At 39.9% G+C, this 27,806-nt stretch overlaps 2 protein-coding genes across 4 annotated transcripts; both read left to right on the forward strand.

The window, feature by feature from the left end:
• On the forward strand, window positions 1-27,251 carry C9orf72 (C9orf72-SMCR8 complex subunit). Of its 3 annotated transcripts, none has more exons than XM_055121146.1 (11): window positions 1-118; window positions 5,139-5,626; window positions 7,233-7,292; window positions 8,955-9,050; window positions 9,903-9,967; window positions 12,927-12,999; window positions 18,220-18,336; window positions 21,699-21,934; window positions 23,735-23,792; window positions 25,013-25,122; window positions 25,213-27,251. In XM_055121146.1, the coding sequence occupies exons 2-11, from the start codon at window positions 5,183-5,185 to the stop codon at window positions 25,397-25,399; spliced, it is 1,446 nt and encodes a 481-aa protein (XP_054977121.1). In that variant the 5' UTR covers window positions 1-118; window positions 5,139-5,182; the 3' UTR covers window positions 25,400-27,251. The 3 variants fall into 3 exon arrangements, with proteins under 3 accessions (XP_054977121.1, XP_054977118.1, XP_054977120.1); XM_055121143.1 differs by lacking the exon at window positions 1-118 and adding an exon at window positions 313-389; XM_055121145.1 differs by lacking the exon at window positions 1-118 and adding an exon at window positions 980-1,197.
• LOC129400815 (metallothionein-1-like) lies at window positions 18,915-19,538 on the forward strand. The gene is made up of 2 exons (XM_055123818.1): window positions 18,915-18,942; window positions 19,101-19,538. Exons 1-2 carry the CDS (start codon window positions 18,915-18,917, stop codon window positions 19,316-19,318), a joined length of 246 nt encoding a protein of 81 aa, XP_054979793.1. The 3' UTR covers window positions 19,319-19,538.
• Window positions 27,252-27,806: the final 555 nt, after the last annotated feature.

The following is a 27,806-nucleotide window of genomic DNA, read 5'->3' on the forward strand; positions in this document are numbered from 1 at the left end:
TTGGGAAATCGTGTTGGGGGATTTCCTGTCCTCCCTCACCTCGCTATCACAGTATTCGCTGAGGGTAGAGGAGGGAAACGCGGTGAAATGCAAACAGAAGAAGAACAAGTTGGGAAACGTACGTGAAGCTGGTGCGCACCCGAGATTTGGACGCGCGTGAGGGGCGGGGCTCGGAGGCGGGGCTGGGGCGGGGCTAGAGCGGGAGTAAGGGGGTCTGGGCGGGGTTAGAGCGAGTCCTGGGCGGGGATCGGGCCGAGCCTGAGCGGTCTTGGGCGGGGCCTGGGCCCGGGGTGGGCGTGGTCCCGGTCGCGGCTGGGCGGGGCTGGGGCGGGGCCGGCGGTTGCTGTCCCGGTGCCCGCGGCTGCTGGGGCGCAGGCGGTGGCGAGTGGGTGAGTGAGGAGCCGGCTGGCGAGCGGCTGTTTGGGGTTCGGGGACTGGGGCCGCGCGGGGGCAGCGGCGAAGCTTCTAGCCAAGGCTCGCTGCGTCCATTCTGTTTCTCTCTTTTTCCCTGATGGACGCCGTGCTCCGGGTTTTCCACTCCCACAAGTCGGTGCATCCGGGCCCCCGGCTTCTCCGCAGCGGGGGGTGCAGAGACTCCGGGATGGGAGTCCGGCCTGCTCCCGGCTTTCTCCCCGCGCTGCCCCCCAAAGCCTGGGGCTCCCTTTCGTGAGGCTACGAGGGTCTCCTGGGACCCTCTGCGCCAGTAGCTCCTGGGAAAGGAGCCTCGCGCGCCCAGAGGCCTGGCCCGGAGCAAGAGCCAAGAGGGCAGAAGGCGCGCGCTGCGTCGGCCCTGCCCGGCTCGCTAGGAAAGGATTTCGCGCTGTGGTGTGGGAGCTGCCGACCTGCTGCACCCCCTGGAGATTTTCGGTAGAAGTTTCTAAGGGTTTCTGATCGCCTCCAAAAATTGCGCAGCCAGTCTGAACTGGGTTGTCTTGTTGCTTGCTTCGCAGCCCAGAGGATATACACACACGTAAAGGAAGTGATCGTTGGCATCCCTCGCGTGGTCGTAGCAGTGGCACGACGAGGTGCACTTACTCCCCGTCCGCTTGTGTCCACACAGACCCGGGCTGGGCCCCGTGGACATAGCAGGCCGTCTGTATTAAGGAGATGGAGGGAGGTGGAGCCCTTGGCCAAGAGAGCTGGCCCTTCTCCCGTCGAGACTGGCAGGCTTTCCAGAGCAAAAGTCCGGACCAGTGGGTAAATTTCACGTTAAGGGGCTGTTTCCATCCCTTACGTACGGTACGAGGCGGAGCAAGGGACCACAGTACTGACTGATGCCATGACTTTCCACTTATGCCCCTGCGACGGGGCACGGAGAGATGATCTTTCTAAGCCTTAACAGCTTTCTAGCATAAATGACCATCGCAGAAGCAAGAGTGTATAATACATGGGATATTAATGTTACCATCAGGCAGAAAACTTGAAGTATGATGGCCTTACACTCTTTGCCAGCCTTGACACTCTTGCCAGTAGCCGGGCCAAACTCGGCCTCTCTAAGAAAACCCTGAATCTATTTTTTTTTTTAAAGAAAGAAAAAAAAAGCAACTCATAATAGCTGTGCTCTGCAAACAAGTGAAAGAAAATAAGAGAAATTACAGAGCACGTTGCAGATTATGTACCAAACCACTACAGTTCTGTACAGACTAAAATCTTTTCTTTTCCATAAAAAAGACAGTTTCTGTACCTGTCCAGATTTTTTTTTTTTTAATGAAGACCTCCCCTCCCCCCTTTTACTCCTGCTATTGGGACCCATGTTAATTAATGAGTTTTTAAAGCCTACCAGCCTCTGGAAAGATTTGGGTCTCTGAGACACAACCTGATAGCAAACATGAACTTTATCTCTGAGTCTTGTCGGGAGACAGTTTAGAAAGTTTAGGAAGTTTTAGAAAATTTTAGAAAGCTTCTGTTTTGGAAGGAGGGCTGGCCTAGGACCCAAACAGAAAGCATGATTAGAAAATATGGGCGGCGATAAAATGTGTGTGAAGATAAAATACTGATTTGCAACAGCAGTTGCATCAATTTCTTTTCTAAACACCAGGAAAGCGTTGGTCATTTTTAGCAAAGATTTGAGAAATAGCGAGGCTTCAAACCTACCACTTGATAATTTTTAAGAGATGATCATTTATGTTCGGATTATTGGATCCAAATATTGGATTATTTCCTGAACGTTTATTCTTGTGAACCTTGTTCTTTGTTCATAGGAATGGAAAAATATGTTACCCAATTTGGGGTTCCGTTTGTTTTGATTTTAGGGCCATACTTGGTGGTGCTCAGGGTTTACTCCTGGCTCTGTGCTCAGGGATCACTCCTGTTGTTGCATACTGGGGAACATTATGGGGTGGTGAGGATTGAACCTGGATGGGGTACTTGCAAGGCAAGCACCTTACCTTCTGTACTGTCGCTCATCTCTATGCTTTGTTACCCAGTTTGAGTCCTATCTTCCTTAGAACTCTTAAGGCTAATGTTAATAATCCACCGGAGTAGCCAGCACTACATGTAAACAAGATATGTAGATAAAAAGGCAAGAATATTGATTTCAAAGTGATTTCTTTTCAGCTACATTTCTGTGTATGGATTTTTTTGCTTGGTAGAAAAATCCTAAAACAACTCTTCTCAATCTGTTTCTCTGTCTGTCTCTGACTCTCTCTGTGTCTCTGTCCATCTCCCTCTCTCTCTCTCTGTCTCTCTCTCTGATCTCTCACTCGCTCTCACTCTCTCTGTGTATGTGTGTGTGTGTGTGTGTGAGACATTCATTTTTCAAGTTACGTCTTTACATTGCATCAGTTCTGTCTTTTATCTTCTTCCTAATGGTACTAGCAGTTGGATTCAATGTAATTAATGGTTTGTAATAGTTTGATTTTCATAGCCAGGTAAAAGTTTTCCATAATCCAACCAGATTTTGCACTAGGATGCAATTCAGTATTCGGAAATGCAATGTAGTGATGAAATAGATGTTTAAGTTACAATTTTACTTTTATGATTATTTTGCTCTTATCCAAAAGGGAAGAACAAAGGAAAATATTCTGCAATAAATTTTTATGACTGTGTTTTTTCTTACTGCATCTCCTTGGTCTGCAGTTTGCTCTTATTTATGATGTCAGGTAGCTTCGTTACAGTTTCAACTCCAATTACATGTCTTTATTCTGTCTTTGTAAACTGACTATTGAAGTTGTATCCCAAACATGGCTATTTTAAAACAAGCTACATGGCTGTGATCAGTGTAGTCTCGTAAGACCATTAAGTTGATGTGACATCTTAAAAAGTAAACGTGAATATCTTATTTAAAATAAATAAGAATGAATTTCTGAAATAAAAATTACATACTCAAGACCTCTGTGTTGAGTCAGAGAGTCCAGCGGGTAGGGCACTTGCCTTGCAAGCTGACCCAGGGGATCCATCACCAACACTCCATATTGTTCTCCAGGGTTCAGGGGTATGATACAGTGTTAGGACACTTGCCTACCTTGCTCTTGATTGCATTTGATTCCAGTACCACATGGTCCCCCAAATGTTACTGGGTGCAGCTCTAGAGGTTCTAGAGGTTCCCCAGAGCTATAGAGGTGGCTCCGGTATCTCTGGCACCTCAGTTTCCCCAGTAGCATCCCATTTGTAGTCCTTTAAGCTGAAACACCAGCCAGAGAATTGAGAATCATAGGCAGAGCCCTGGGACCTTCTGAGCACTATTTGGGAGGCACTCCCTTCCATCCCACCCCAATCCCTGTCCAAAAAAATCCCCCAAAACCCTCTGCTAAATGTTTTCTCTGTGTACTTACTGTAATTGTTTTTGCCAAACTCTGAATCCCTGTTCTTAACATCTGTGATACAAGTACTCATACAATACTCTAAAAATAGAAGTTGCTGCTTTTCATCTGTCTCTGAATTCTCTTGACAAGATGTAGATTAAATTTATTTTAATAGAAGGATTTACTTTGGCATGAGTTTAGTTACAGAGCAAGTGTTGTTCCCAAAGTAATCATACAAGCACAGATAAGAATATTGTAGTTGATTCACTAATTGCTATCTTTTGCCATAAGGAGGAATTGAGCCTATAATTTTAAACCTGTTTAGATTGTCTTGGGGCTGGAGTGATTGTACAGTGGGTAGGACATTTGCCTTGCATGCATATTATACCAGGATTTAGCCCCCAGCACTGCATATGGTCCCCTGAGCACTACCAGGAGTAATTCCTGAGCATAGAGCCAGGAATATTGTCGGGCATGGCCCAAGAACAAAACCAAAAAATTATCATTTTTTTCCATATATAGTCTTTCTATTTAATGCTCAATTTTTACATTAGGAAAATGATTTTTTTACACTAATATATATAACGTACACCTTTACAATGATGCATTTGAGTGTATTAAAAGACCTATTCTGGCACGATCCTGTGACCTTGTAGTTGCCTTCTCTGTTTTCTCAGTAAATTAATAGGCTTGATCAGGATCCATCCTGTTATTTTATACTTGGCATGTTCTAAATAAATAACTGAAGCTTTTTTATTTTAGCTATTAATATAAATCTTCAGCAGAAAAAAATGTTCTACTACTTTCTTGAGCAATATATTAAACATATTTATTTTTGCTTATTTCACTGTCATTGAAAACATTCGTGTTGGTCTATGTACCTAATAATCAAAGTCCATGAAGAGTAAGGTGACCAGAAAGATGATAATTAAAGTAGGGAAAGTACTTGCTTTGCATGCATCAGACGGTCCTCTGAGCACTTCCAGATAGTACTCAGAAACCTAAAAATTAATGAACTGTTTGTTCATTATTTGTTATGACTCAAGGCTGTTGTATTTTTTCTTTTCCATCTTTTGAATCACCTTCTCTGACCCCAGCCCTTCCAAAGGAGAGGTCCAGGGACCACTCCAGTGACACTCTGCCAGCCAAGTCAGATGGTCCTGTATGTCCAGTAGCGATGGTGAAGGCCTCAGAATGCAGTGCTGCTTGAGCCCTGCACCCAGGCCGCTCTCGCAGTGCTCACGGGCCTCCTGGACTAGCCCCAGCTGTGCTCCAGGGGTGCCCTATGGTGCCAGGGATGTCGTCCCTGTGCTTTCTCCCTGGCCCACATTTGAGCTTTTGCTCATTACTTATAAAAATGCTGAAAATAACCATTGGATTTTCTATGTCCCTTAGGTACGCATGAAGCATTCTGATAATGTGACACTTGGGCTGCAGTGATGTCGACTCTCTGTCCGCCACCATCGCCAGCTGTTGCCAAGACAGAGATTGCTTTAAGTGGTGAATCTCCTTTATTAGCAGCCACCTTTGCGTACTGGGACAATATTCTTGGTCCTAGGGTCAGGCACATTTGGGCTCCAAAGACTGAACAGGTACTTCTCAGCGATGGAGAAATAACATTTCTGGCCAATCATACCCTCAATGGAGAAATCCTCCGAAATGCAGAGAGTGGGGCTATAGATGTAAAGTTTTTTGTCTTGTCTGAAAAAGGAGTCATTATTGTTTCGTTAATCTTCGATGGCAACTGGAATGGGGATAGAAGCACATATGGACTGTCAATTATACTTCCACAGACGGAACTTAGCTTCTATCTCCCGCTTCACAGAGTATGTGTTGACAGGTTAACACATATTATCCGGAAAGGAAGGATATGGATGCATAAGGTGAGTGACTTTTGAGCTTTTTACTCATGTCAACTTTGCCATTAGAGTTTAATGCAGCAATCTAATGTTTAGAAATTATATACCAGTTAACACTAGTTATTTTTCAACCTATTAGCTATTAGATAATTGTTATATTATCTATCCTGTTGAGTGACTCGATTGATCGAGTCTGATGTTAGTATTTTCATAACCACGGAATGTACAAATTCCACATTACAAATGAAAAGGTAAAGTTTAAAGAAAGGGAATCATATTAAATTTTAGAGTCTGGATTTGCCATGAAAACGTTCTGACTCACCTTTTTGGTTTTTGGTTTTGGTTTTTGTTTTTTAGTTTGCCATAACCCTGGTTTTAACTACCAATTAAAATAATTTAAAATAATTCAAAACAATGATTTCATGAATAATTGCTCTCATGTTGTCTTTGGCCCCCTTCACTTCTTTGTCGGATTTCCAAATTTGTGAGGAAAGAAAAGGAGGAGGCTGAATCCTTCCTTTTAATTTTGCTAATTGAGCTAGAGGGAATTATTGGTAGCCCTAAGTCCGATAGTTCACTGGATTGTGGCATATCTGTTTTCACATAGCTTTGCCATCTCAGAAGAACAAATTTAATTTCACTTTGCTGTTTAATACTAACCTGGAAATGGAAGGATTATTAATTTTGTAAGGCTTTTACCATATGAAGAGAGAAAAGAGCATCTTAGTGAAAGAGCATTCTGCCTTTCCTTCCCATTGTTATTCTTCCAATGAATGTAGGCTGTACACTCTGTACACTTTAGCTGGGGTGCTCACACATACTTGGTGGTAGTACACCAAATGTGAGACGTGTTATGGTACCAGCTGTTGCATCAGTAGTGCCAGTGATTGGTGATTGAGTTCAGTGTCATGGGATGGGGTCAGGAGTCAAACTTGTGGTCTCAGTCATGCAAGGCAGACACTTTACCACTGAACCACATCCCTGGTTCAGTGGTAAATACTGAAAAATATTTACAGTATTTTTCAGCTCTGGAATATTTTTTCCCAGGGCTGGAGACATAATACAATGGGTAGGGCATTGTCTTGCATGTGGCCAGCCTGGTCCTTGGCATGTCATGTGGTCCCCGTAGCCTGCCAGGGGTGATCACACTGAGCACAGAGTAAGTAAGCCCTGAGCACAGCCGGGTGTACCCAAAAAAAAAACAAAAAAAGAAGAAAAAGGTTTTGTTGTGTGTGTTTGCAGGTGTGCCTCCTCTCATGTCTATGAAAATCATTTAAAATCAGGAAGTTCTATATTCTCCAGAGTCAACTTGGTCTTATTTAATTTGAAAAGTACAATATTCATTTCTTTTGTGAAATCATATGTGTTCTAATGACTGTTTTTGGCTAAACTATATTTTTTAACTGCGGGAAAAAATATTTTATTTGGATTTATTTCTGAGGGCATGGATTTGTTGAGTTTCCTGCCACATCCTTTTTTTGTGTGTCCTCAAGTAGGAAGTACTTTTTCATGAAAAGCAGCACAAATTAGACTAAATTAAACCAAACATTCTTACCATTTGTGTTGTGAAAAAATAAATAATATAATAGGAGGTCTTATTTTTCCTTAAGTTTAATTAATTTTCTCTTAGGAAAGGCAAGAAAACGTCCAGAAGATTATTTTAGAAGGCACAGAGAGAATGGAGGATCAGGTAAGGTGCATATCACATACTACCAAGTATTAAACTAAAGGCATATGTATGTATAAGAGAGAACATAACATTTTTAAGACCTTCAAGACAAAATAGTTTGACAGAATGAGCCTGGGAATGAACAGAACCTTTATGGAAATATAAGGACTAAACTGGATAAAAGTGTTCCTATCTCAGTCCTAAAACAGTTAAAGGGTAAGAGTCATTGCATCTACAAATAACTATTTTGCTACCTTCAACATGCTGCCAGAGCCCATGTGTGGCTTGTGTCCAAGTAGCCAAGCACATGTGGTGCCCGAGCACTTGTATTGCCCGCATCTCCTCTCTCGAGATGGGGACTTTCCTGCTTACCTGTCTAATGCTGGGAGGTGTATAGAGGCTCTCTCCGCCCCTGGAGAAGCCCGGGTTTTCTCTTGAGCACATTACTCTCCACCCTCTCCCACTTTCTCTTCCTCCTTTCCTTCAAAACCTCCAAATAAAATCTGTTTTACTTCAAAGAATAATAATAATAATTTGAAGGATTTTATTCTTTCTTCAAAGAAGGTGGAAGTTAAAGTTGATTCTTCAAAACAGACACAGACTTTGACTTTTTTTTTTAATTTTTAAATTTTTTTATTTTGTTGAATCACCATGTGGAAAATCACAATGCTTTCAAGTTTAAGTCTCAGTTATGCAATGCTGAAACAACCATCCTTTCACCAGTGCCCATATTCCACCACCAAAAAAAAAACCAACACCAAAAACCCAGTACATCTCCCATCCTGCCCCCCCCCCAAACTGCTAAATTTCACTTTACTTTCTCTTTACTTTGGTTACATTCAATATTTCAAAAAAAAAACCTCACTATTATTGTTAGAAGTTCCCCACTAGAGTTAGACCTGTTGTGAAGAGATATGAGGTCGCTTGCGGCCGCACGGTTTTGGATTTCTATATTTTAGCAACTGAGTCCAGGGAAACTTCTTCCAGATATTGGACCATTGCAAGCTTGTAACTCTCAGCTGTGGTCCTCATAATATGGGGGTCGCCACACCCTTCACCCCCGGCAAGGAAAAAGGCCAGAGAGAGAAATACCTTCCCCTCCTGGGCACACATGGGGCCGAGGCTTAGTTCTCAGTCTGGAGACATTCTGCAATGAGCTGCCCATACCAAAAGTAGTTTAGCTGGCCTCTGGAGTCATGCTCGTGCAGCTGCAGAGAGGCTGCACACGTGCGGCCCCCGGGATCACATGTCGGCCCAGACTTTGACTTTTAACAGTTCTTGGGCAGCCCCATAGACTTGTGATCCTTCTGCAGCCATAACAATCAGTTTATCAGGGACGAGACCGAATTAACAGGTGTTTATATTTCTGCTTAAAAAATGGGAGCCCTTCTAAATTTGGCATCATGATTTAATTATTGCAAGTAATAGTAAAAGATGTATCAGTGGTTTGATTCTGACTAAGAAAATCGCTCATAGATGAATGAAAATGAGCTTTAAATAACTGGTAAATCCTCCAGAAATGTTCAGAGTCATAAACTCAGGGCTGTGTTTGAACAAATTATCAAGTTTTTTTTCAATGATTGTTATTATTTGTTTTCAGTTTTTTAATTCTTTATTGAGTGGCTTGTTACACATATTGTTACATAGTTTTCTTCACCTCATTTTGCAAATTTTTTCCCATAGGGTCAGAGTATTATTCCAATGCTTACCGGAGAAGTAATTCCTGTAATGGAATTGCTTTCATCTATGAAATCACATAGTGTTCCTGAAGAAATAGATGTAAGTTCTTATATTATTGAATTGGAGAAATGGTATTCTTTATCAGTTCCCTTGATTTATGGTAATGTTCTGTATTTTTTAAATATCCTCATATTAGTATTATGTCTTTTGTTACATGTTACTACTCATAAATTATTAGGTACTCTCTAATGAACATACTTAAAAATTGGAATTCTATGTCCAAAGAAAGTCTTTATTCATGATAATTATGATTTTATCATTTCCATAAAAGTGGGAAAAATGAAAGATTTTAAAAAGTAAGCAGCACTTAATGTTTTATTTTTTATAATAAGACTGTACAAATCATTGGCTCTTAATGGAAGTACACTTATATTCACTAACTTTCCTTAATTGTTGGGAATATTTTGAATTGAATTCTATGTATATTTAGAAAACTATATTTATTGCTTTCTAACTCTTAATCTAAATTTTAAAAGATTTAAATTAATTTAATTAATTTAATTTAATTTACTCTTAATTAAAGATTTGTCTCTTATTCCTGAAGCTATGTTATGAACTTTGTAAGCCACTGTAACTAAAGTAAATACAGCAAAGAAAAAATTTCTCTTGACTCTGGCAAGTCTGAAAAGGAAATGAAATTGTTCTTGTAAAAATTGTTGTTTAACCTGACTGACCGCTTTCTCCTGTGTTCAACGGTTCATTATACTTTATTACATATTTATTGCATGTTTAGTACATATTACATGAGAGTGCACAGATCTTGTTTTATGGGCATTTTTGATGCTCAGAAATGAAGGCAATGTATATTGAAGCTCAACTTTAGAAAACTTGTGCCTTAAGAGCCTTGATTTTTTTTTTTTATTCTCTCTTTTTTCTCTTGGTGCATTTCAGATAGCTGATACAGTCCTCAATGATGATGATATTGGTGACAGCTGTCATGAAGGCTTTCTTCTCAAGTAAGAACTATGTTTCTTTTCTTTAAAGTGGCATAAAGTAGATATGATTCTATGCTCACTGATGATCAGATTTGGAGGAAGAAAAAAACAGAATACCAACCCAGATTATTCCGCGACAACATTCTGTCTTTCGACTTTTGCTTAACTTTGTATTATATTTCCGAGATATATATATTATCTTGACTTAACTCTGTAAATATTTAGATATGCTGAGTTTTTATATTGTTCAGGCAAGGAACTTTGGTCTCATTTTTGGTTCTAGTTTCTTGTTTCACTTCTCATTATAGCTGAAACTGCAAGGATTCTTTCAAAGTACTCAGATTATATCATTTAGGCTAGAGAAGAAAATTATTCAGATTTGTACTTTTTCTTCTAGTACAGATTTTAATATTTAAAAGAGTGTGGATTTTAAAATCAGACTTCCGGGGGCTGGAGCGATAGCACAGCGGGTAGGGCGTTTGCCTTGCACGTGGCCGACCCGGGTTCGAATCCCAGCATCCCATATGGTCCCCTGAGCACCGCCAGGGGTGATTCCTGAGTGCATGAGCCAGGAGTGACCCCTGTGCATTGCCGGGTGTGACCCAAAAAGCAAAAGAAAAAAAAATAAAATAAAAAATAAAATCAGACTTCCTAAAATCATACTTGGTATAGCCCTGGTAAGCTACCTGATCTCTGAACCTACATTCTTTATTTGTAAAATGGGTCTAATAATAGGGCCCATTTCGTAAGAGTGTTATACTCATTCAGTGAGGTAAATTGGAGTTAAACACTTCTTTTGTTGTTGTTTTTCTTTTTTTTGTTGTTTGCTTTGGGGACATACCCAGAGATGTTCACATGTTACTCCTGGGTCTGCACTCAGGAATCAATTCTGATTGTGCTTGGGGGACCATAAGGGCTGTAGGCGGAGGTTGAATGGTGGGTTGGCCTTGTGCAAGGCAAGTGCCCTACCCATTGTCTCCCTAGAGCCGAAATAAACCCTTTTAAAACAGAATCTGGCATGGAAAAGCACATAGCTAATTGTTAATATTTTCTACTTGCATTTCTTCTCAGAAAAAAATGACAATAATGGTAGTCACTATTTATCAGGTGCCTGTGCTAAATCCCAGATGCTAAGCAAGAGCCCTCTTGACAGCTGTAGCCTCATTTACTTCTTGAGTGTTTCTTGACATTTGCAGAGTAGCATTCGTATTTATTTATTTATTTATTTATTTAATGAGTGAAAGGATCACTAACAGTTCTTTCATGTAAACATTTTGCAAGCTTTTCCTTTAAAAAAAATTTTTTTAATTAGGTCTGTAGAAAGTGCTCAGGAGGCGTAGGACAGGGAAAGAGGGAAGCCCACAGGTGAATGGAAGCCACCTGCGCCAGTGGTTTAATTGCAAGGGCCTGAGGATATAATGTTATTTAGACCCCATGGTGCCAGGAACACCTGGTACACCTTGTGACAGTGCTGTACACCCCATAGCTGTACACCCCATAGCTCAGTGACTTCCAGGGTTGTACCCAGCTATGTGTTGCCAGGAATTGAACCTGAGTCTATCACATGCTCGACCTGTACCCTAAACGTTGTATTATCTTCTAACCCTGAAGTCTTTTTTCTCTAGGTTCAGGACAGAATCTCAGAGACAGGAGTGTGTTTAGCCTTCTGGGGATATATCCTGAGGGTACAAAAAAAGCACAGTAGTGGGCCTGGAGCAATAGCACAGCGGGTAGGGCATTTGTCTTGCACACGGCCAACCCGGGTTTGATTCCCAGCATCCCATATGGTCCCCTGAGCACCACCAGGAGTAATTCCTGGGTTCAAAGCCAGGAGTAACTCCTGTGCATTGCCGGGTATGACCCAAAAAGAAGAAAAAAAAAATAAAGAAAAACCAAAACAGTAGAAATGACATCTGCACCTGTATATTCATTGCAGAACTGCAGCACAATAACCAGAATCTGGAAACAACCTGAGTGTCCGAGACTGGTTAAAGAAACTTTGGTACATCTACACAATGGAATATTATGCAGCTGTTAGGAACGATGAAGTCATGAAATTTGCTTATAAGTAGATGGTCATGGAGAGTATCATGCTAAGCAAAATAAGTCAGAAAGAAAGGGACAGGCATAGAATGACTGCACTCATTTGTGGAATATAAAATAACATAATATGAGACTGACACCCAAGGACAGTAGAGACAGGGCCAGGAATATTGCTCCATCATTGGTAGCCTGCCTCATGAGCTGGGGAAGAAGGCAGCTGGAATAGAGAAGGGATCACTAAGTCAATGATGGTTGGAAGGATAGTTCGAGATGGGAGAGGTCTGCTGAGTAGATAAAGGACCAAATGTGATAGCCTCACAGTATCTGTATTGCAAACCATAATGCCCAAAAGTAGAGAGAGACTATGGGGGAAATTGTCTGCCTTAGAGGCAAAGGAAGGGTTGTGGGGTGGGAGGCATACTGGGGACATTGGTGGTAGAAAATGTGCACTGGTGGAGAAATGGGTGTTTGACCATTGCATGACTGAAACTCAAACTTGAAAGCTTTGTAACTGTATCTCACAGTGATTCAAATAAAAAAGAAAAAGGAGTGTGTTTAACTAGGAAGTTTATATTGATTGAATAAGATATAGAATTAGCCTTGATTCTACTCACTACTAATTATTCATAACTTATTTTTAATGTCATTTGACTTCATATAGTTTACTCTCTCAGCAACTCAGTTTCTGTCACTATAAAATGGTGATATTTTAATACTAGATGTTAAGACTCAAATGAGAGAATCTCTAAAGAAGGCATCTGGAAAGTATAAAATTCTATAGAAATAGCAGCTAGCATTATACTTATAGCATTATTGTTTATCATGGAAAACTATTCTAAGTTTCTAAAGTACTTGGATTTTTTTTTGTCTTCATTTATTATTTTGGTTTGGGGAACTGTACAACTAAAATTTTCAATTTTTTTTCTTCAATTTATAGTGCCATTAGCTCACACTTGCAAACCTGTGGCTGTTCTGTCGTCGTAGGTAGCAGCGCAGAGAAAGTAAATAAGGTAATTTGCCTTATAATTAAAAAATAATTAAACTTGTTAATTCTGTTAGCATAACATGGTTATCACAAATTATAGTTTAAAGATTAGGTTGCAATCCAGATCATCTGACAGAATAAGGATACAATATAAGTATAAATCTGACCAAAGTTACTGTGACACTAATAAATTGGTTTGAACTAAATTGAAGGTGTTTGTCAGTTCCAGTTTGATAATTAATCAATGAGTAAGAAGAAATTTTTTGAATAACTTCTTATTCCCCCCACTTATTTTTTGGACTATACCCAGTGGTGCTAAGGGGGAAATTCCCAGCTCTCTGCTGAGCAGTGACCCGTGGTGTTGCTTGGGGCCAGGGGCTCATACGCCATGTCAAAGATCGCCTGCATGCAAATCAGGTGCATTACCTCTTGTAATGCACCCTCTCTAGCCCAAATCCAGTGTGAGTTTGAGAGATAAGACCCCATACCACCACCAATACCTTGGACAGCTACAGGGTATCCTGCCTTTCCTTGCAAATCTGATTTGCACATCTCTCTTGAGAGGGCTGCAGATCTAAGGGATTAGTCTTGTGATATTTCACCCCACCTGTCACAACCACTTTCACATTCCTCTCCCTTGCTGACAGTTTCCATAACCCCCTCCTAGGTGTTAATTTGCCGGGGCAACCCACAGAAGTTAGGAAACTGTTTATTTACTTGATTGCTGGCTTAGTAGGAATGAAGTTATCATATAGGAAAAGATGGAAGGGATGTGTAGAGCAAAATATGGGGAAAGAAGTTATAGTATCCTTGCTCTCTCCAAATTTTCCTTGTATCTCCACATCTTTACCCTAAAAGCTCTCTGAACCATGTGTTTTCGCTATTCATGGGAGCTTCTTCATATAGATGATGATTCAATTATTGATCATTGCTATCCAGTTAAACTTCCAGCCTTTCTTTCCTCCCCAGCGAAGCATAGAGTGGAAGGGTGGGAATGAAAGGCCCTACCCTCTAATTACATGGTTCACTATTCTTACAACCACCCCCCATTCTTAAATGGGGCCCAGAAGCTACCTCATTAAGATGATGAAAGTCCCCTTTGTTCTTCAGGATCCTGGAGGTTTTAGGAACTCTGTGCCAGAAACAAGTGAAAAGATCAAATACATAGAATATTTATGTATTAAGTAAGAATTTTTTTTGACAACCACTATCCTTATTTATTTATTTTGAGACTCATCTGCAGTCTGACTTTTCATGGTTTCAGTTACTGTACCGAACCTTGTTCTGAAAATCTTAGGTGCAACAAGATATTTTGAGTGAGACAGAGACCATGTTCACATAACTTTGATTATAGTATATATTTCGGCTTTGTGTTGTTCTGCATTGTGTTGTTAATCTTTTATTGTGCCTAATTTATCATTAGGCACATACCTATAGAAAAAATTAGAATGTGAACATATATGGTTCAGTACTATCCACAGTTTCAGATATCTCCAGGGGGTCTTAGAATGTATCCCACTCAGATCAAAGGGGGCTACTGGGGCTGGAAAGATTGTTTGATGGGTAGGGCACTTGTCTTGCTTGCCTCTGACCTGGGACCCACATGGTCCCCTGAGCACCACCAGGAGTAATCCCTGAGTGCAAAGCCAGAAGTAAACCCTGAGAGTCAGGTGTGGCCCCAAAACAAAATAAAACACAAACAAAAATACAAAGGGGACTATTATGTCTTATTATATATTCTAATTTGTATTATAAATAATGTATATTTACTCATATTATAAATATAACAAATTATGTAATTACACATAGTGCAGTATAAAAACTTGTCTCAAAATTTAGTGTAAGTTGTATTAGTGTATGTTAAAATCATATATTTAAAAGCATACTTATCTTCTAGTTTTGATTTTTTTTAGCTCATAATTTTATTTTAATCTGGATGAAATGGTAGAATTGAAGCTTTCCAAAAATAGATTTTTGTTACTGACTTATTTTTTTGTAATTTTGATGTTCCACTTAATAAACCAAAAAGCTGTGTACTAATTCCAAATGAATTTTATCTAATAATTCAAATTTATTTCATGACCTAGTTTTCCCTTATCTATCCATTTTAAGAACCTCTTGCTATTAAGTGTTCAACAGAGGTTACTCTATTCAGTAATGCTTGTGACCATTTACGTCAGCATTACATGAATGAACAAGAATTAATGGGGGGGAGGGCAGTCATCGCTGGGATTCAGGTGATAATAGTACAAGCTCTGGGTTCAATGCCCAGAGTCACCTTTGGAGTCACCTTTGCAACAGTTCCTCCCCCAACACCCAGAATGCTGACTGGTCCAGCCTTTTTGGAAAACAATATGGACAGTCCTTCAAAAACTAGAAATTGAGCTTCCATATGACCCTACAATACCACTTCTGGAAATATGTCCCAAGGGTACAGTAGAAATGACATCTGTACCTATATGTTCACTGCAGCACTATTCACAGTAGCCAAAATCTGGAAACAACCCAAGTGCCCGAGAACAGACAACTGGTTAAAGAAACTTTGGTACATCTACACAATAGAATACTATGCAACTGTTAGGAAAGATGAAGTCATGGAATTTTCTTATAACTGGATAGACATGGGGGCGTATCATGCTATGTGAAATGAGTCAGAAAGAGAGGGACAGATATGGAAGGACCGAACTCATTTGTGGAATATAAAATAACATAACACGAGACCAACATCCAAGGACAGTAGATATAAGGGTCAGGAAGATTCACTCCATAGTTGGAAGCCTGCCTCATGAGTGGGCGGGGAGAAGGCAGCTGGAATAGAGAAGAGATCATTAAGAAAATGATGGTTGGAGAAATCGGTCAGGATGGGAGATATGTACCGAAAGTAGATAAGGGACCAAACATGATAACCTCTCAGTATCTGCATTACAAGCCATTATGCTCAAAAGTAGAGAGAGAGTATGGGGAATATTGTCTGCCATGGAGGCAGGGAGACGGTGGGAAAGGGGGATATACTGGGGATATTGGTGGTGGGGAATGTGCACTGGTGGAGGGATGGGTGTTTGATCATTGTGTGATTGTAACTCAAACATGAATGCTTGTAACTATATCTCATGTGAGTCAATAAAAAAAAAATTAAAACAACCCCCCCCCAAAAAAATCAAAATACTTTTAATGTTTCCGGACAGTTAATAAACTAAGGAATTTTGTTTACTTTTTTCAGTAAACTTTAATTAGAGATAAGTGTATGCATCAACCAATTTCAATAAACCGATTCATTTTCTAGGGCCAGAGATAGTATAGGGTTTGAGCACTTCCCTTACATGCTACCAGCCCTGTTTCAATCCCAGAACTGCATATGGTCCCCTGAACACACTGAGGAGTGATCCCTGAATACAGAGCCAGGAGTAAGCCCTGAGCACTGCTGGGAATAGCCCCAAAATGGGGGAGGAGGGGGAAACTGAGGTCGACCTACTCATATTTAAAGTTCTGTGCAGGAAATATTTTATGAGTGATTAGTTTAACTATATACTGATAATCTTGTTGTTTCCTTTAATGAAATGCTCTTTATATGTACATAAGCCTCAAGTTGCCAAAATTACATTTATGCAGCCATTTATAAGAGATTTGTGTACCTGTCTTAGAATATTGCTTTTAGTGACACTCTATCTGAGTGTCACTAAACCCCAGGAAGGTGACTTTTCTATGGATATTCCCTGAGGTCTTAAGGTCGAACAAGGAAATTCTCAGTTTCTCTTGGAGGTGAAAAGGCTCCATGGTTGGAATTCTGTTTCTAAACATGTTTTTCTTTCTTTCTTTTTTTTTTTAAATCCCACATCCTCATCATCTGCCCTTTTATATTTTTTAACTTAAAGAAAAAGTGGATACCCCTCTAGAATAAAAACTGCTGTTTTAACATAAAGACTAAATAGTATGTGAATTCTAATATTGCATGGCTTTTATTTTTCCTAATAGAACTACAGAGCAAATTTAGTTAGAAGTTGAAATTTCTAAATACCAACCAATGGTTTATGTATTTTAAATCGACCTTGATGGAATTCTCATTATGTTGAAGAATGTGGGCAGTCTATGCTATTTATTACAATAGGATTTCACCTCTACTACTATGGGCTGGAGCGATATAACGTCAGGTAGGGTGTTTGCCTTACACACGGCTGACCCAGGTTCAATTCCTCCATCCGTCTCGGAGAGCCAGGCAAGCTACCGAGAGTATCCCGCCCACACGGCAGAGCCTGGCAAGCTACCATGGCGTATTCGATATGCCAAAAACAGTAACAACAAGTCTCACACTGGAGACGTTACTGGTGCCTGCTTGAGCAAATAGATGAACAACGGGATGACAGTGCAACAGTGCTACTATGGAATGAAAGTTGAAATTCTAACTGTACTGTCACTGTCACTGCCACTGTCATCCCGTTGCTAACTAACTGCATTTTTTTTCTTGTTCTAAAATGCTTGACTGAAAAGCACTTGCTGGATGAAAATAGCAATCAATAATTATGTTGTGTCATTATTTCCCTAGCCTCTTAATTCCTGAAGTAAAAAGTTCACCTTGAGTTTGAGAAAGATCTGTGTCACACACCCAGAAGGTTAGAATATGTACTCAGTGTTGCAGGCTTTAAGATATGTACAATAAACTAACTGGCCTCCAGGAAATACATTGACCTCAGAATCCTTATATTAAGGAACGTCTGTCCTGCAGACTATTCAAGTTGACTAAGGAATACAATTTCTTTTTTTTTTTTTTTTTGCTTTTTGGGTCACACCTGGCGATGCACAGGGGTTACTCCTGGCTCTGCACTCAGGAATTACCCCTGTCCGTGCTCAGGGGACCATATGGGATGCTGGGATTTGAACCCGGGTCGGCCTCGTGCAAGGCAAACGCCCTACCCGCTGTGCTATCTCTCCAGCCCCAGGAATACAATTTTTTAGGTTATATTTTATAGACAATAATAATTAAAGGTTTTGTTTGGTTTTGGCTTGAGGGCCACACCTGAAAGTGGTCAGGGCTTTACTCCTTTCTCTGTGCTCAGGGCTCACTCCTAGCAGAACATAGAGTACTATGTGGGGTACCCAGGCTAGAGCCTGGGTCAGCAGCATGCAAGTAAATAACTTTATTATCCCTCTCTCCAGTCCCATGAGTAAAGTTTTTATTCAAATTTCTTTCATAAGTAAACCAGTGGCCTTTAACTTCATATTTTCACACTAAAATCTTCTCTTTTTACAGATAGTGAAAACACTATGCCTTTTTCTGACTCCAACAGAGAGAAAATGTTCCAGATTATGTGAAGCAGAATCATCATTTAAATATGAGTCGGGACTTTTTGTACAAGGTCTACTAAAGGTACATTTTCATTCATCAAAAATGAAACCAGTTTTAAACATCATTGTGATGTGTCTTATAAATATATTTTGAATGTTTAATGAAAACCTATTTCATTAAATTAAATATATTTTGAATTATTTAATGCATCTCATTTTTATATCTAAGGGCCAATTTTCTTTCAAGTGCCTGAGCAAAACATCATATGCCATATCGTTTGTTTCAATGAAATATGCAGAGTAGCTTTCTTTGGTTTTGTATATCTGCCTGTTTGGCCTCAGGATCTTTATTTTTTTCCCTTCTTTCTTTCTTTCTTTACGGGAGCAGTCCTGGCAGGCTCAGGGAACCTTATGGGATGCTGGGGATCGAACCTGGGTCAGCCACAGCATCCTTTTCTTAAATACATGCTTTTAGAAAACCTTTATTTTACCAAAAAGATTTGAATTCTTAAGTTATTATTTTATAGTATATGTATTGGGATATCCCACCCACATGGCAGATCCTGGGAAGCTCCCCGTGGCATATTTGATATGCCAAAAACAGTAACAAGTCTCACAATGGAGACGTTACTGGTGCCCACTCAAGCAAATCGATGAACAATGGGACGACAGTGCTACAGTTTATGTAGTATATTCATAAATACACATATTCGGGGGTTTTTTGGTATTTTTTTCTTTTTGGGCCATACCCAGCGATGCTCAGGGGTTACTCCTGATTCTGCACTCAGGAATTACTCCTGGCAGTGCTTGGGGGACCATATGGGATTCTGGGGATCGAACCCGGGTCGGCCGTGTGCGAGGCAAATGCCCTCCCCACTATACTTCGCTCCGGCCCCAAATACACATATTTGGACTGCAAAAGGGATCCTAAGTGTTCCTGTGACACTGGGGGTGCCTGCATATGTGCTGGGGCCTGCAAGTGTAAAGACTGCAAATGCACCTCCTCCAAAATTAGGTGCTGCTCCTGCTGCCTTCTGAACCATGCCAAATGTGCCCAGGGCTGAACCTCCAAAGGGGCATCAAGCAAGAGTAGCTACCATGCCTGAAGTTGGGGACACGGAGTTTGAGTGTAACTAGAGCAAAAAGCCAACAACTGCCCGTCCCTGTTGAACCTTGGTCTGTGGTTAGCTCCCGTCTTTGTTCAGTGAAATGAGAGAGGAAGTGAAAAACGTAAGCAAGAGATCGACCGGGTTACAGTACAGCGGGCAGGGCAGGGAGTTTGCCTTGTACACAGCCCACCCAGGTTCGATCCTCAGCATCCAGTATGGTCACCCAAGCGCCGCTAGGAGTGATCCCTGAGTGCAGAGCTAGGAGTAACCCCTGAGCATGGCTGGGTGTGGCCCAAATATCAGAACGAATAAATGATTTTTTTAAAAATTTAAAAAGTAAAATAAAAATGTAAGCAAAACAACAACAAAAACTTAAGGTGCTTGAATGCTAGAGGTCCCATCCAACTCCAGGCACTGCCAGTTCCTCATTGCTTGGAGGACCTCCTGAGCACTGAGCCCTGAGTATCCCAGAAGAAACCAAACACAAGGTACAGAATTTGAGTAATTTAGACAACTTTAGAAAAAAAATCAGTTCACGATTTTCTTTTATTTAAGTCTTTTTCAAAGGTCAAAAACAGATCCATGCAGGGGCTGGAGTGATAGCACATCGGGTAGGGTGTTTGCCTTGCATGCGGCCGACCCGGGATCAATTCTCAGCATCCCATATGGTTCCCCCAGCACCGCCAGGAGTAATTCCTGACTGCATGAGCCAGGAGTAACCCCTATGCAATGCTGGGTGTAACCCAAAAAACAAAAACAAAAACAGATCCATGCAAATCAGTTTTCAAGAATTAGGGAGAAGACAGTGAAGTGACTGTGACTGTATTGGATCTATTACTAGTGTTTCAATTATAGTCAAAGAAGTAGCTTGCCTCATCATTATATGGTTTTCTTAGTCAATACTCTCTTGAGAATGCAAGCATGGTAAAATGAAAAAATATTTGAAATGGCAAATAAAAATTATGTTCAGCTTCTGCAGTTTTAAAACTGTACTCTGAGCTCAGAATAATATATTTCAATATAAAAGCTGGTAGAGAAAAACTCACTTCTTATTTGAACTGTGCAAATATGAACATTAAAACTTCTTCCTATCAAAGATATAATACTTAGTGCTTTTATTTCTTCAACATCACTCCTTTTAACTATGTACTTTTATCCTTGAAAGGAAACTCTGCCAGATGCAATGAGAAAAATCTGAAACTATAATTTAACAGAAAAAATATATTAGGAGTTTCCCGTACAAGTATAAATTGTATAGCCTTCCAAAAAATACTTAGACATATATCAAGACATATATTAAGAGATCTAAGACTTAACATAGTATTTCGACTTCTGGAAATCTTTTCACAGAAGCTATTATATATAGGGAAAGGCTTACTTATAAACATTATTAACAATGGCTTAGGAGCTGGCCTCACATGCTGGGGGAAAAGGTAGCTCAGATAGAAAAGGGACCACCAAGTAAAGGATGCTTGGAGGGGTCGCTCAGGATGGGAGTTGAGTGCTGAAAGTAGACTATAGATTGAACATGATGGCCACTTACTAGCTGTATTGCAAACCATAATGACCAAAAGGAGAGAGAGACTTGAAAGGGAATGTGCCTGCCATAGAGATAGGGGGAGGGGGAGGTGATAGGAGGTGGCAGGAGGGATACTGGGAACATTGGTGGTGGAGAATGAGCACTGGTGGAGGGATGGGTACTCGATCATTATATGACTGAAACATAAGCACAAAAGTTTGTAAGTCTGTAATTGTACCTCATGGTGATTCATTAAAAATTTAAAAAAAAAAAGATTAACACATTGTAAAAGCAAAAAGTTAAAATTAGTTTTCGTCTTCTGTTTATAGTATATGGCATAATGCCTTATGATAAGTACTTGTTTCATAACAACTGGCTACCTGACTGACTATATCTATAAACAAGGTATTTTTTTGCATATCATAAATTATCCATTAAAATTTAAAAGCATATTAATAATCAAGAGGAAAATCTAATAGTCCAGTGAATAAGCATTAGTAATATTTGGCATATATCTTTCTGGTCATTTTTCTTTTTTGTCTGTATGTATTTTTTTCCTATCTCCTGCCCTCTCCTCAAAAACATAGCCTAATTCTCTATTTGTCTGTTTAGGTTTTCTTTTCAGGTTTGCTATCAAAATCAGCCCAATAGTGGATAGTCCTGTTGCTAAAGCTGCACACTATCAGGATTAATTTCCTAGGGTAAATTTCTAGAGATGGATTTGCTAATCAAAACCCGTTTTGTTTTTCTATTGGAAAAATAATTCTTTGTACATTTCCACGCGTGAGGAGGAAGCATTTTCTTTTATCATGACAGGACTCAACTGGAAGCTTCGTCCTACCCTTCCGGCAAGTCATGTACGCCCCCTATCCCACCACACACATCGACGTGGATGTCAACACAGTCAAGCAGATGCCGCCCTGTCACGAGCACATCTATAACCAGCGCAGATACATGAGATCAGAGCTGACGGCGTTCTGGAGAGCCACGTCAGAAGAAGACATGGCTCAGGAGACGATCATTTACACCGACGAAAGTTTCACGCCCGATTTGTATGTCATGCCCCGTCTTTGGACATTTCTGTCAAGCAGTCATGCACAATTGCACTTTTACCAGTAAAGCAAGTTTGGATTTAAAAGCAAAGAAGTGGGCTGGAGCCATAGCACAGTAGGTAGGGCGTTTGCCTTGCACTCAGCTGACCCAGGTTCGATCCCCAGCAACCCAGATGGTCCCCTGTACACCGCCAGGAGTGATTCCTGAGTTGCAGAGCCAGGAGTAACCCCTGAGCATTGCTGGGTGTGACCCAAAAAGCAAAAAAAAAAAAAAAAACAGTGCTAGAACAGTGCTTAAAGAGACATTTGATGAATCAAGCATTTGTTTACTCTTGTGCTGCTGCAATCATGCCCGAGGCTCACTCGGCTGCAGTGTGCCCAGGATCACAGGATTCATGCCAGGGATCACGCGTGGTGGTATGGGCGGGCCCTCAACCTCGAGGTGAGCCATGTCCCCACTGAGCCATATCCCTGGGCCCTCCCCCAGTTTTTCTTTTTTCTTTTCTTTTTGCCAGATGATAGCCTTGTTGATGCAAACCAGTGGTCCCAACATTGCAGATTATCATCCAAGTGGGTCTGTAATTCTGCTCCAATGTTTTTGACTTCTAGTTGTTGGTTTGTTTGGGTTTTTTTTTTTTTGTCTTTTGTTTTGGTTTGGTTTTTTGATTTGGAGGCCTCATCTGGCAGTGCTCCAGGCTTACTCCTGGCCCTGTGCTCAAGGATTACTCCTAACAGGGCTCCAGGGACCATACTTGTTTTGGTTTTTTTTTTTCTTTTCTTTTTTGGTTCATACCTGGCAATGCACAGGGGTTACTCCTGGCTCATGCACTCAGGAATTACCTCTGACGGTGCTCAGGGGACCATGTGGGATGCTGGGAATCGAACCCGGGTCGGCCGAGTGCAAGGCAAATGCCCTACCCCCTGTGCTATCGCTCCAGCCCCTCCAGGGACCATATTTGGTGCAAAGGAATTGAACTCAGGTCAGCCACATGCAAGGCAAGCACCCTACACTTCGGCCCCTCCATTCTATTGTTTTTGAGCTCTATCCTTTTTTTCTTCCTAAACTGCTTATTACAACTTGTTTATGTATAATAACTAACACAAGTTAGACTTTTATGTAACTCTTTTAAATTTTACTTTCAAATCTCCCCCCCTCCCTCGCAGTACTGTGGATCAAACACAAGAACTCAAATATATGTGGCAGATGCTCTCCACTGAGCCACATCGCCAGATCCTTTCACTTTTTCAATTTAAAAGATTAATTTTTTTTAATTGATTTTTTTTGGTTTTGATGTAGTGATGTGTGTTGTTGAGTATTTTTTTGGCTGTGTTCAGGGCTTAACCCTGGCTCTGCACTGAGTCACTTCTGCTGTGCGATGGGGACCATATGAGATTCTGGGGATTGAACCTAGGTCAGCCACATGCAAGGCAAGAACCTTCCCCACTGTCCTCTCTCTGGCCCTGTTATTTTGGTCTTGGTTCTTTTGACATGGTGATTATATTTATTAACTTCTTAATATGTTCAGCATTAAGCAATAGTTTGATTAGATACCTACATAACCTTCTTAAGATTGCTTATATAAAAATCATTACATAGTGTCCTGACAAACTCCAGTAATATGTAGATACAACCTTATGTGAAAATACATATTTCTAAATGCATATTTCTGATCATTATAAAAACATTTAGATATGATACCTCATTTTAAAGTATTTGATTTATGACTGATACGAGCTGATTGTAGAAAGTAGCACTGTATAGCCATTTCAACATTTGCACTGTTTCCTTTTCTTGCACAGGAATATATTTCAAGATGTTTTACACAGAGACACTCTAGTAAAAGCCTTCCTGGATCAGGTAAATGTTAAGCCTGAGATTGTAATAACAAATCATATGTTATGTTCTTTTTTCCAATATATTCTCCTATTCGTATATAAGCATGTGCATGCACACACATGAAATAGTGTAGATATGTAGTGTAGTATCCCTGGTCCTTCTAAAGTGCTTAATTATTATTTTTAATTATAGATGGATAGTGGCCTATACTTTAATAATTAGGCACATTGCATTTCACAATTTTTTTTTAATTCTTAACATTAACCTATATATCAAGGGTGGCTTTGGGATGGGAAGATGTGAATTCACCTCAATGGAGCCACAGAGTTTTTAAAATCAAGTATTGTCTGTTTAAATGATAGTTTCTTTATTGTCTCATTTCTTTGAAAAAAATTACATCATTAAACATCTGAAGAAAATTATATGGGACTTATTTCTTATTATAGCAGAACTTTGTCATGACATCATTCTGGGGATAATGCCAGAGAGCACCGTCATAAATGTAGATTTGAAATGAGATCCTTATGTTGACTACAAATTTTGTATTGAAGTCCGTGTGGTCTGTGACCTCTTGTAAAGTTCAAGGACAATTCATGGTTACGTAATTCCACACTTCTCAAGTTGAAATAAAATCCTCAACCACATTGTATGTACGCTCTCCTCTTCCCCCATAGCACAAGAGTAATATATCTCAAAATAATTTGTATGAGGTTCAACTTCTGGGTTTATCAATGTATGTGAAGATTAAGGTGTCGACAGAAAAACATGGAGCACTTGGAAGTAACGTCACCATGACTCTTAGCAATAAAAATAAATATCAATATATTCTGAGACAGAATGTAAATATGAGTCCATTATTAAAGGTGAAATAGAATTGTCACTGCTTTCAGGCCCAGTACTTCCACTGGATTGTGACAGGGGGCGTCAGTGGACATGCTGAGAACTGCTCTTTTGGATGTTCCTTCCATTACTGTGATAGGAAAGTGCTGTAAGGTGCCAGAGCAATAGCTCCGTGGTCTGAGTACATGCTTTATATGAGGCAAGCCCAGGTTCAGGTTCAAATCCAGGTCCAGGTTCAAGCCCTAATTTGGGCACTAGAGCCAGGAGTAGACTCAGAGCATCACCAGGTGAGGACCCAAAAAACAAACACACACATACAATACACACACAGACACACAAAAGATAATGCATAAATTTGAATGGGAGAAGTTTATTTATTAAGACCTTTCATTTTCCTACAGATTTTTCATCTGAAGCCTGGATTATCTCTCAGGAGTACTTTCCTGGCACAGTTTCTACTTATCCTTCACAGAAAAGCCTTGACGCTAATAAAATACATAGAAGATGATACGTACGTAAAACTGCTAAATGGATAGAAAATCTCTGTACATGGTTAATTCTTGTGTGGCCTTGGGACATTTTTTTTTCTTTTTCATTATAGGCAGAAGGGGAAGAAGCCCTTTAAATCTCTGAGGAACCTGAAGATAGACCTTGATTTAACAGCAGAGGGCGATCTTAACATAATAATGGCTCTAGCTGAGAAGATTAAACCTGGACTACACTCATTTATCTTTGGAAGACCTTTCTATACTAGTGTACAAGAGCGAGATGTTCTGATGACTTTTTAAAGGTGTGACTTTGCTATATTTTATTGCAATCCTGATTGCGGCTAAAGTAGCTCAGTGGTATATATGGGAACTATTCCCTCAGGTCATACCCCTAGAGTCATGATCAGCCATGGCAGTTAAAGCTAGGTACACTACAGTTGTCACAAGAAGTCTGGAAAATGGCATCAGATGCATCGTTACAAGGGGTGCATCTTTTCTTTGATATGCTTTTCTTGGGATACATACTTATGTTTACAATTACAAAAAATTATCACTCTTTTAAATATGTAATCATTAAATATAAACTGACCATATGACCATAACTACTGTAACTTTTTTTTTTTTTTTGGAAACGTATGGTTTACATGCACCAAAGTGAAATCTGGATTAGCTTTCACTAAATAATACTGGCTGGCTTTCTATCTCTTGGTGTTTCTCGGTTTATGGGATTACTCTAATGCTTTTACAGTCAAGCGAAAATTAGAGCATCTCAGTAACTTCAGTTCCCATCATAAAAGGAAAGAAATTAATTCAATGGTTAAGCTTCAGAAATAAGTCTTTGGTGAAGAATGCTTAATTAAAAGTATTAGATTCTTCTTCATGGGCTTTGCCCACCGTATCAGTCTTTGGAAATGTCTGTGATTGTGATATGTATATTCCCTATTATGATGAACCACAGTGGGCATATTGTTTATTCATTGTGCTCTATCAAAGAAAATAGAGGAAATTGGATTTTATGTTTTAGTAGTTGTTGCCAATTTCTAAAATCAAATTAATTGTTTTTGAACCAAATTGAAATTTGTGCCTCCTGTGCCTTTTTTTCCCCCTCTTGGAAAATATAATTACCTGGAATAAGTTCAGATTTTGCTAGTCCATCACTTTCATCTTGTTTTCTACTTGTGGTCTCACCTTGAGTTGGCAATCACAAGGAACTCTGAAGTTACTAAATTTTTTAGAGCACATGCTAACTATGTTAGAATATACGAAAAAAGAAAATTTCCTGAACAGAGAATGGTGTCATACTTTCTTACATTTCTGCCTGCTTTGTTGCCATGGCTTTTTGCATCATTTAAGGAAGAGCAGAGAAACTTCACAGACATGTAGTTTTACTTGGTGCTACCTTTACAAAATCAAGTGGTCTGTTTCTTTTGTTTCTGTAATATGTTTGAGCCATTTTTCTAGCTATGAAATAACTGGTGAATGTGATTCTGTGCTAGAATATAATCTATGTGTGGATATAGTCATGCAAACAGCATAAAAATTATTTGTAATTTACATCAGTGGAAGTAAGATAAAGGAAAAAGACATTTATAAAAGGGATAAGAGGGACAGCCCCAGAGCCCTTGGCCACCAAATTTAGCTAGAAACTGTCTATTCTTAAAAATTTCTTGAACCAAGGTTAGAGACATAGTACAGCTAGTAAAGTGCTTACCTTGCATGCAGCTGACCAGGGTTCTATCCCTGGCCCCACATATGGTCCCCTGAGCCATCTGCGAGTGACCCCTAGGTGCAGACCAGGAGGGATGAACAGCCCTGAATGAACACCACTGGTATGGCCTGAAAACAGAAACAAAACCAAACAAAAATCCCTATAACCTTTCACATCACCAAATAAGCTGTGACACTTCTTGACTTTTAGACTTAGACACACTGAATCAAATGACTGAGGCTCTGGAATGAAAACATTTATGCCGTCTTTGGGACTCCTTACTCAGTGCTTTTTACATCACAGTGTGGGCTGACAGTTTTCTTTAACTGGTTTATTGTATTATGTAGCATACAAGTTGTACAGTGAAATAAGTTATTAAAGCATGTGTAAACACTGTTACATATCTTTAGATGGAGAATTTTGAATAAAATATCTTTGAACTTTTGTCTTACAGTTATTTCTAAAGAAAAGTAATGCTGTATTGAGAGATTGGCTTCCTCATCAGCTGATATTCATGTTGCATCTAATCTATCTTTATTGATTTTCTTTTAAGAAGTACATATTTAAATATTCCATATTAACTGGAATTTTTCGGTCATTTTGTGTGTTTTTTTTTTAAATAAATTTCGGGGCCTGGGTGCTGGAGAGATAGCACAGCAGGTATGGCGTTTGCCTTGCACTCGGCCGACCCGGGTTCAAATCCCAGCATCCCATATGGTCCCCTGAGCACGGCCAGGGATAATTCCTGAGTGCAGAGCCAGGAGTAACCCCTGTGCATTGCCAGGTGTGACCCAAAAAGCAAAAAAAAAAAAAATTTCGGGGCCTGCACTCAGTAGCAAAGTGAGCTAGCACTTTGCTAGCACTGCAAAGAAAAAAAAGTCTTCTAAAACAGAGCTCTCTACTAACTCCCAGGATTACATTTTTATTTCTTAAATTTATATAGTAACATTTTAAGTGTATGATAATGCTTCAATAAACTTATTTTTTTATTTTTTTATT

This window comes from Sorex araneus, chromosome 1 (assembly GCF_027595985.1).
Source record: "Sorex araneus isolate mSorAra2 chromosome 1, mSorAra2.pri, whole genome shotgun sequence".
NCBI classification, from domain to species: Eukaryota; Metazoa; Chordata; class Mammalia; order Eulipotyphla; family Soricidae; genus Sorex; species Sorex araneus.

What these genes read in the sequence shown, in the direction of transcription:
- C9orf72 (XM_055121146.1), top strand. Translation starts at nt 5,183, where the DNA reads ATGTCGACTCTCTGTCCGCCACCATCGCCAGCTGTTGCCAAGACAGAG. An exon ending in CATGAAGGCTTTCTTCTCAA is followed by an intron (nt 9,968 to 12,926) that starts GTAAGAACTATG and finishes TTCAATTTATAG; the next exon opens with TGCCATTAGCTCACACTTGC. An exon ending in GAAAGTTTCACGCCCGATTT is followed by an intron (nt 21,935 to 23,734) that starts GTATGTCATGCC and finishes TTTCTTGCACAG; the next exon opens with GAATATATTTCAAGATGTTT.
- LOC129400815 (XM_055123818.1), top strand. Translation starts at nt 18,915, where the DNA reads ATGGGACGACAGTGCTACAGTTTATGTA. An exon ending in ACAGTGCTACAGTTTATGTA is followed by an intron (nt 18,943 to 19,100) that starts GTATATTCATAA and finishes TCGAACCCGGGT; the next exon opens with CGGCCGTGTGCGAGGCAAAT.